This window comes from Petaurus breviceps, unplaced genomic scaffold (genome assembly GCF_028583685.1).
Source record: "Petaurus breviceps papuanus isolate PSGF00001 unplaced genomic scaffold, PetGlider_PUasm1.0 156, whole genome shotgun sequence".
Lineage (NCBI taxonomy): Eukaryota > Metazoa > Chordata > Mammalia > Diprotodontia > Petauridae > Petaurus > Petaurus breviceps.
In genome coordinates this window covers 12,809,388-12,818,791 of record NW_027185720.1, presented here as the reverse complement: position 1 = coordinate 12,818,791, position 9,404 = coordinate 12,809,388, and the positions used below count along the sequence as shown (strand labels likewise).

At 43.8% G+C, this 9,404-nt stretch overlaps 1 protein-coding gene across 1 annotated transcript in view; it reads left to right on the top strand.

Moving 5' to 3' along the window:
- TMPRSS6 (transmembrane serine protease 6) overlaps nt 1-9,404 on the top strand; it is a 45,920-nt gene that overhangs the window by 13,582 nt on the left and 22,934 nt on the right. The window contains exons 9-10 of the mRNA XM_069082184.1: nt 2,263-2,375; nt 2,594-2,703. Coding sequence (XP_068938285.1) covers nt 2,263-2,375; nt 2,594-2,703 — 223 coding nt within the window. The remainder of the gene's footprint in view (nt 1-2,262; nt 2,376-2,593; nt 2,704-9,404) is intronic.

Sequence of the window (9,404 nt, the reverse complement as noted above, 5' to 3'; positions counted from 1 at the left end):
CTCTCTCTCTCTCTCTCTCTCTCTCTCTCTCTCTCTCTCTCTCTCTCCCTCCCTCCCTCCATTTCCATGTCTCTGTCTGTCTCTTCTTTATCTCTGTCTCTCCTTCTCTCTGTGTGTTTCTGTGTCTCTTTCTCTCCCTCCCTCCCTTTTCCTTTCTCCTCTCCCTCCATTTCACCCTCTATCTCTTTCTCTCTTTTTCTCTCTTTCTCACTCTCCCTCCCCCCTCTTTCCCCCATTTTTCTCATCTTTCCCCTTAGAATCATACACATCAAAACTAATAAGGACCTGAGACACCATTCAATCTAACTCTCATTTTATAGATGAGGAAAGGAGACCCACAGAGGCGCACTGACTTGCCCAAAGTCACACTATGAGCTACTATCTAGGTTTAGAATAAAATCCGGGTCTCAGTTTCAGATCTTTCCACTATACCATGAGTGGCCCCTTGGCCCTAACTCTCTTTCAATTCAATTAAACAAGCATCCTTTAAGTACCTACTTAATGAAGGTATTTTCAGGGGTGCTGGGTCAGCACCTGCCCTAGAAGAGATTACATGCCATAGTTTTCCACTGCCCAGCACTGCCTTGAATTGTTTGCCATACAATTTAGAGCAAGATTTTTAAAGTGCTAACACTACCATACAGACAAGGACCTAATAACTGAGGCGTCATCATCACAAGTGGTTCATGAGGCTACTGCCCTCATCCTCCCTTCAGCAGCACAGGACCCAATTTCCCCGAAGGATGACAGCCATCTAGCCAGGTGATAAAGGAAGGGAGGTTGCTGAGGTTAAGCAGGAGAATCCACCCTCCAGGTGGCTTGGTGTGCACGCCTCTGTGGGTAGCAGGGAAACCTATGGGAAAAAAATACAGCACAATATGTGTTAGAGGTCTCTAATGATTGGGAAGATCTCTTCCCATAAGAGATCCCACCTGAGCTGACCCTTAAAGAAATCACGGATCCCAAGATGCAGAAGTGAGAAAGGAGATTATTTCAGGGATAGAAGACGATCTGGGACAGCTCAAAGGTTGAGTCGGGGAGTTGAAATAGGTCAGTTTGGCTCAAGGGGCCTTAAAGAATGAGAACCACTATGAGGACCCAAGAGAGTTGAGCTCCAACAGATGGTCAGTCACAAGGAGGGAAGACAACTCTTCCCCTGAATGAGGCCGGGAAGGCAGGAGGATGAAGCCAGATGACATCGTCCACTTCCATCCCCACGATGGATCTGCAGGTTTCCACAGCCTGAGCTATTTCCACATGCAAAGCCAGGCTTTGCCTCTGCAGGGATTCCAGCTGAGTCCAAAGCAGCCTGGGGCAAATTGCTTTCTCTCCCAAGCCTTTGGTTTGCTGTTCTGTAAAATAAGGGACTTTTACTAAATCAGGGTTTTTAAACCTAGATTCTGCAAACTTTAAAAAAAAATCTATTTTGATGACTGTATTTCAATACAAATTTTTCCATAATATTTTGCATGGCATGCATTTCAAAAAATCATTCTCAACTCACTTGCCTCCTCAATAGGTGTGGGAGGGGCTAAAAGAAGAGAATTTGGAACTCAATGTTTTTAAATGAATATTTAAAAATAAATTAATAAAAAAATTTGAAACCTTATTGTTTAACAGAATCCATGACATAAAATATGGTTAAACATACCTGTCCTAAGTTATCTCTAAGATTCCCATGAAATCCCAGTCTCTCCTAGACGGGGTGAGCCAAGCATCCCCCCAACTCCACCCTGCCAGGGTCCAAAACCTTATTGTTTAACAGAATCCATGACATAAAAAATGGTTAAACATACCTGTCCTAAGTTATCTCTAAGATTCCCATGAAATCCCAGTCTCTCCTAGACGGGGTGAGCCAAGCAACCCCCCAACTCCACCCTGCCAGGGTCCAAGGAGAGCTCCGATTTGTTGTGACATAAAGAAAAGGAATTGGAGAGAAAATGCTGGAATAGAAGGCACAGGAAAATTATTCCCATAGTGGGTAGGGGTGGGGGCAGATTCAGAGTCAGAGGCAAATTATTACTCTATGAATGATCAGTTGTGTTACCTTGGCCAAAGTGTTTCATGGCCCTGGGCCTGTTTCTTCATCTGTAAAATGGACTGTATGACCTCAAAGGGTCCTTCCATCTTTAAATGGATGATCCCACATCTTCTGAACTGACTTATAGTTGTAGAGATTAGGCAAATCGCTTAACAGACTCAATTTCCTCATCTCTCAAATGGGCATGATTTGACTTAGCGGAGCTTTTTCTCCCTTCTCAGATTGCCAGGTGAACCTGACTCTGGAGGGCAATCTGGAGCTACAGGGAAACATCAGCACCCCCTACTATCCCAGCTACTACTCCCCTAGCACGCACTGTACCTGGCATCTCATGGTAAGGACCCAGGGCTTGGATCTATCATCCTATCCCAGCCCCTCCTCCTCAGCCTCCTGGCATAGTAGAAAGAGGTCTGAATTGGGAGTCCAAAGACTTAGGTTCAGATCCTGGCTTTTCTCTCGTGCCCCTGAGGCTAGCCCACCTGCCTGAGTCCTCCTGGGTTCCTTCCTCTGGCTTGGTCTGGCTGTTCACTCCCTGCACCCCCTCCCCTGCAGGTCCCATCTCTGGACTATGGAGTGACCCTCTGGTTTGAGGCATATGCTCTGAGGAGGCAGAAGTACGATTTGCCCTGTACCCAGGGACAATGGATCATACAGAACCGAAGGTAGGAGCGTACTTGGGGGAAGGGTCCTCCTCTTCTTCCATTCTTGGGTTTTCTATCCTCATCCCTCCCCAACATCTTTGCCCATTCCTATAGTCACCTGGTATACCTGGTCTGAACCAGGAGCAGGACAGATCTGGACATTATCCCCAGGTCACCGGAAGAAAGGAATCTGGAGGGTCAGGGAATGGGATGTGAGCCTAAAAGCCATATCAGTAGCAAGAAGTAAGGCCCAGTTCCGGTGGCCTCTCCTCCAGGCAATCTTTATTTAGTCAATTTAATTAATGATTTTTTTAACCAATTTATTTAAACAAATAAGCCTCATAGGTGGCAGGCACCACACCAGGTGCTGAGGGTGTTGAGGCCAAAACAAATAGTCCTTGACCTTTATTGGGGATGGGGGTTGGGGAGGGGATACAACATGTCCACAGATCAAACAGTCCAAAATATATAAATAACACAGATGAAAAGTTTGGTTGGAAAACAACTCTAATGACTGAGGGCGATCTGGAGGAAAGTCTCTGTGAGAAAGGCGGTGCCTGAGTTGAGCTTTAACGGGGATCAAGGGCTTCCAAGAGAGAAAGTGTCCCAGGCATGGTACACAGCCTGGGCAAAGTCACACACAGAGTTTCAAAACCAAGAGTTTCGGTTATTTTTGTAAAGGCAGACAGAGCATAGTCTAATTTTTCTGGAACATAGAACACACGAAGGGGAGAAATATGCCATCAGCCTGAAAAAGTAGGCTAGAGCGAGATTACAAAGGTCTCTAAATGCCACCCGGTGGGATTCCTGTGTTATCCTGGAGTCCGGAGGGGGCCCCTGAAGCTTCTCAAGCAGGAGAGTGACGTGGTCAGAGCTGTGCTTCAGGACTATCAGCCGCCGCAGCTGTGCAAATTATCACAGGAACACAGAGGTTGGGGCATAAGGACACCATTAGATGGTTATGGCAACAGTGAAGGGGGAGGTGAAGAGCATTTGACACAGTTGGAATCAGCAAGATTTGGCAATTGATGGGGAGAGGGGAAAGGGAGTAGAGAATCCCAGGATTGGAGAGTTGGAGAGCACCTCCATGGCCATCCAGGCCAATCCATGCACAAAAGGAATCCCTTACCATCACACGATGGAAGGTGGTCATCCATATTTCATTGGAAGACCCTGACACCCAGGAGAGAGAACTCCCCACCTCCCTGTGCTACCCATCCTACTTTGAGACGGTTCTCATTGTTGGAAAGATCTTCCTGACCTTAAGCCTCAATTCACCTTTGTAACTTCCCGTGGTTCCTTCCATTTCTGTCCTCCGGGGCCAGCTAGAACAAATCCCCTCTTTCCTCCATTCTTTCAGATCTTAGAAATCTTGGGCCCCCCCCCCCCCAAGACTTCTCTTCTCCAGTTGAAGAATGCCCAGTTCCTTCAATTCTTATATAGTAAGGATTCAAGATCATTCACCAACCTGGTGACCATCCTCTGGACTCTCTCCAATTTATTAAGATCTTGGGTCCTTGAGGAGAATAGAGCACTCCAGATGAGGTCTGACAAGGGCAGAACTCAGTGGAGCTCTCACCTCCCTAGTCCTAGAAATTAAACATTTCTTAATGTGGTCCGAGATTACATTAGCCTTTGGGGGTTTCACATCCCTTTGCTTACTCATATTGAGCTTGTGGTCCTTTTAAACCCCCAGATCTTTTTTAGAACAACTCTTATCTAATCATACTTTCCCAACAGTGCGGAGCTGATTTTATAACCACATGTTCATACAATTATCCCTGTTGGATTCCATCCCAATGCTCTGTGATAGGGGTTCTGAGCCTAGGCTTTATGGGATTGTTTTTTTTTAATATTTTGATAACTCTCAGAATGATTTGTAAACCAACATAATTATAATCCCATAATTTCTGTATTTCTCATGTATTTTCTGTATTTAAAAGCACGATTCTGAGAAATGGTCCAGAAGTTTCATCAGGCCAATTGCCCAAGGGGGCCCAGACACAAAGAAGGTCAAGAACCCCTCTAGTTCATCAACATCTTTGGGGATCCTGACTCTGTTATCCAGAGATAACTCCGTTATCTGTTAAACCTTTCCATCATTCCATCTTGGTGTCAGTTACAAGTTGTATGATCTTACCATCTTTGCCTTTATCCAAGTCATTTATAAAAATGTTAAACAGCTCAGAATGAAGTCGAGATTCCCCAGTACTCACTAGAGAATTCCTACTATATCAACTTGGAGCTAATAACAGCTAATCTTTAAATCTAGCCATCCAACCAGGTCCAAATCCATCTCATTTTATCCTCATCTAATTCACACCTATCCAGTTGATGGGATACTTTATGGCATCTCATAGTTAGGCTAAAATCTAGGAAAATTATAGCTGCAACATCCCCTTCAGCTCTGGTTTAGTTACCCTGTCCAAAAAAAGGAAGAGAGCTTAGTCAGGCACGTCCTGTTCTTGATGAAGCCGCCTTTGTAATCATCACTTTATATTTCAAAGCTATTCACCAACCAAAGTTTTCCCAGAAATCAGGTCAAATTTACTAGCCTATGATGTTCAAACTGTTCTCTTTCCATTTAAAAAAAAATGGGACATTTGCTCTTCCCCAATCCTGTTGACCTTTTTAATTTGTTGTGACCATTCCAAGATCACTAGCTGAAGCTCAGCTCTTTCTGGACCTGAGAATGGTGCTCCTCTGGGCCAAAGGATTGGGATTCACCCATCGCATCTGGGTGCCCTCTCTTTATTGTCTTGGGCAGCATCTTCTTCTTGGTTATTTTGCTCTGTCCTTCCAGCACAATGAAAAAGAAGTCCAAGCTTGTGTGGTAGGGTTACTAGAAGGATGGTCATACCTTCCTTGATCCCTCCCAGCTGAAAATGGTGCCCTCCCTCCTGGGATTTCTCAAAGCACATTACCCACATTATCCTTTACTCCAGCAAAATCTACTTTGTATCATGCATATTAATGTTTGTATCACATCACCGCCCCCCAGTAGACTACAGACTCATTGAGAGTAGGTCATATATCATTTTTCAGCTTTTAATCCTCACCTCTGAGCACAGACAGAAAGTAGGACCTTAGTAAACCTTGCACTGAACAATATCGATTCCTATATTCTATAGTGATTTTTGCAAAATTATTTTAATAATAACATTAGCATTTATGTAGGGCTTTACATTGCAGAACAATTTAGTTATACGTTACTTTATTTAATGCTCCCAACAAACCTAGGGAATAGTTATTATCCCCATTTTACAGGTCAGGAAACTGAGGTTAAGAGACCTAAGGACTTACTTGCCCAGGGTCACATAGCTAGTAAGTATCTAGGTGGAATTACAACCAAGGTCTTGACTCCAATCTTGACTCTCTCTACTCTCTCACAGTCCTTTTAGTCTCACACTGAACCTTGTGAGGAAGGCACCCCCATTTTAATCAGTTAAGCATTTATTAAGTGCCTAATAAGGAAGAAAGGATAATAATAGGTGAAATTTATAGAACAATTTGAGGTTTACAAAATGCTTTGTATATTATTTCATTTGATCTTTACAACCATTTGAGAGGGAAAGACTATTATTATTATATATACATTTCACCATTGAGGAAACTGAGGCAGGTTAAGCAACCTACCTAGATTCACAAAGATAGTAAGTAGTCGAGGCTGGATTCGAACTTAGGTCTTTCCTGATAGGGACATTACTCTATTATGCCACCTAGCTGCCTAAAAGAGTCACTCTCAGTTAGGGATCTAGTTTTCAGACAGAGGCTGGCTATGGGATCCTAAACAAATCATTTAACTCTTAGAACCTGGTTATGGGAAATATGAGAAGAAATGTCCCACTCCTAGGGAATCTTTAGATCAAGGGGTTTCCCACACAGTGTTTCTCTTCCAGTCCACTCTAGGGGCCCGCCAAGTCCCTCTCCTCCCCTATTCTAAGAACCCTCCCAGCTCTGACATACCCTGTTCTAAGGCCAGATCTTTGTCTATTGTAACATTCTCTTACACTCCCCATCCTGCCATTCATTCAGCACTGTGAATCATTCCTTTTACATTGCATCCTGTGGTGCTCAGGGGTGTGGCTTCACTGTTTCGTGGATCTCAATCCTTTTCCTTGATTCAGTGATTTCTTCCACAAATTTATTAAGCACCTACTGAATATGGGGCCTCGTGGTAGGCACCTAAAGATCCACAAAGATGAAGAGGATACAGTCCTTTCCCTCCAAGATCTCATCTCTAGTGGGGAAATTAAAAGGAAGCAGATCAGTGTAAATTAATTGGCATGAGAGAAGTACAAACGAAGTATTGGGGGAGCTCAGAGGACAGAAAGCTCAGGATGGCTTTGTGGAAGAGGGCATGGAAGGACATGGAGGATTGTGACAAGTAGAAATGGGGGTGGGGGAGGGACAAGAAGGGAAGAGGGAATGATAATAATAATAACAAAGTCACTGATGTGGGAAAGTTTGGGCAGCGGAGTGGATGGTTCTGGTTGGAGCATAAAGGGCAGAGTGGACACCAGGGCTGGACAAATGAGTCAGGGTAAGAGAATCAGAAATCTGTATCTAAAAGGAATCTCAGAGACCATCTCCTCATTTATGAAGGAGGAAATTCAGGTAGAGTGACAGAAATCATAAATAGCAGAGTCGGGATTTGACCTCAGGTCCTCAGATTATCTTCTCTTCTTTCCATGGCACCATGTTTTCTCCTGTTTGGGCTTTATCTTAGCAGCAATGGGTAGCTACAGATTTTGCATCCAGCTTGTCCATTTTTAAAAAATTCACTGATTCACCAAATATACTGAGGGCCCTTTGAGATTTACAAAATTCGTTCTTCTCAATAGCATTGTGAAGTAGGTAGGGTTGGTGTCATTATACCCACCTTTGAGATGAGGAAACTGAGACTTAGAGGAAGTGGCTTATTCAAGGTTACATAAGCTAACAACAGAATTCTCCCTCAACCTGGGTCTGATACCTATATGCAATTTTCTTTCCACCACGTCACACTGATTACCCTATGCCTAAAACTCATAATAGAAAATTATATTCTAAGGTTAACAAAGCACTTTCCAACATCCTCTTGAGGTCAGCATTGTAAGTATTATTGATCCCCATTTTACAGATGAGGAAACTGTGGCTCTAAAAGAGGAAGTGACTTACCCACAGTCAGATAACTGATAAGGGCCAAGGCTAGAAATCGAACTCAGGACTCTTCTGTCCAGGGTCCAGAGTTCTTTCCATTATATCAACATATAGTGCTTTGTCAAATATAACAAAAGGTTACCCCCAAACCAGTCCTTGGTATCATAAACTGGTTCTGTACAGAAATAATGAGGATGAGGATGATGATGATGATGATGATGATGATGATGATGATGATTTCAAGCATCTATATGTCTATTGGGATGGGATAGGGACAGATGAGGGGGCAGGGTATGCCCAAGGGAGCCGTTAGAATCACACCAATCTCTAAAGGTAAATTGGGTCTAGTTCTTTTAAGAAACTTAAAAGTAGGTTGAAAGACAGGAAAATCCATGACTTCTCCCCAGAAAAGGCCCCCCACCTCACCCGAAGAGATTGGATCAAGGCTTTATCCCAGGAGTTGGGAGCTAAATAAATATCTCTTCTCTATTGTCATTAATTCTCTCCAGGAGCCTGTCCTGTCCCAGCTTGGGTCCACCTTCTTTCTAGTCCAGGAGTTCTTAAACTGAAGATCACCAAACCCCAATGGTTGATAGATTTTAGGGGGCTTATAAATTTGGTTGGGAAAAAATACAGCTTTATTTTCACTAACCTCTAGCTGAAACTTAGCATTTCTTTCAATCATGAATAAAAAAAAAACCCAACTTGATTCTGAGAAGGGATCCATCGGCTTCACCAGGCTGCCAAAGGCACCCGTGATGGCAACAAGGTTAAGAACTCCTACGTTAGTCCTTGACTGAGCAGCAGTCAGGCCCTTTTTGGAGAATCCAGTCTCAGAGTTCAAAGGAAATTCAGGGGCCATATGGTTCAACCCATGAACTCAGCAGGAATCCCCTCCTCCATTTCCCCAACAAGCGGTCATCCATGCTGCCCCTGACTGCACAGCCGCTGTTTAAACTCAGATTTTCATTAGCTCTCAACCTAACTGATTGTAATTAGCTTCCTAGTTAGTCTCTCCACCTCAAGTCTCTCACTCCTCCAGTCCATGCTTTACACTGCGACCAAAGTAACTTTCGAGATCTGACTATGTGAAAATAGCTCCCTATTGAGCTCTTCAGTTTAGCTTGCAAAGTCTTCCATGACCTAGTGCCAATCTATTTTTCCCATCTCATTGGACATGACTTCCTCTACCTGTCTGCTATTTGTCTGTTTTCCCACCAAACTGCTCCTCTATGTTCCAACATACCATTCCATCTCCCATCTCCATGCCTTTGCATTAGCTGTGCCCCATGCTGGGAATGCACTCCCTCCTCCCTACCACTTCATAGAATCCCTTTCTTTCTTTAAGATTTAACTTAAGTCCTGCCTTCTACATGAAGCCTCTCCTATTCTCCCAACTGTTGGAATCATCCTTCTCCTTCCCAAATCACTTTGTATTCTGTCTCTGTCTCTCTGTCTCTCTCTCTTTTCTCTCTGTCTCAGTCTGTCTGTCTGTCTCTGTCTCTTCCTCTTTCTCTCTCTATCTGTTTCTCTCTCCCTCCATCTCTCTCTGTCTGTCTCCTCTCCTGTCTCTGTCTCTC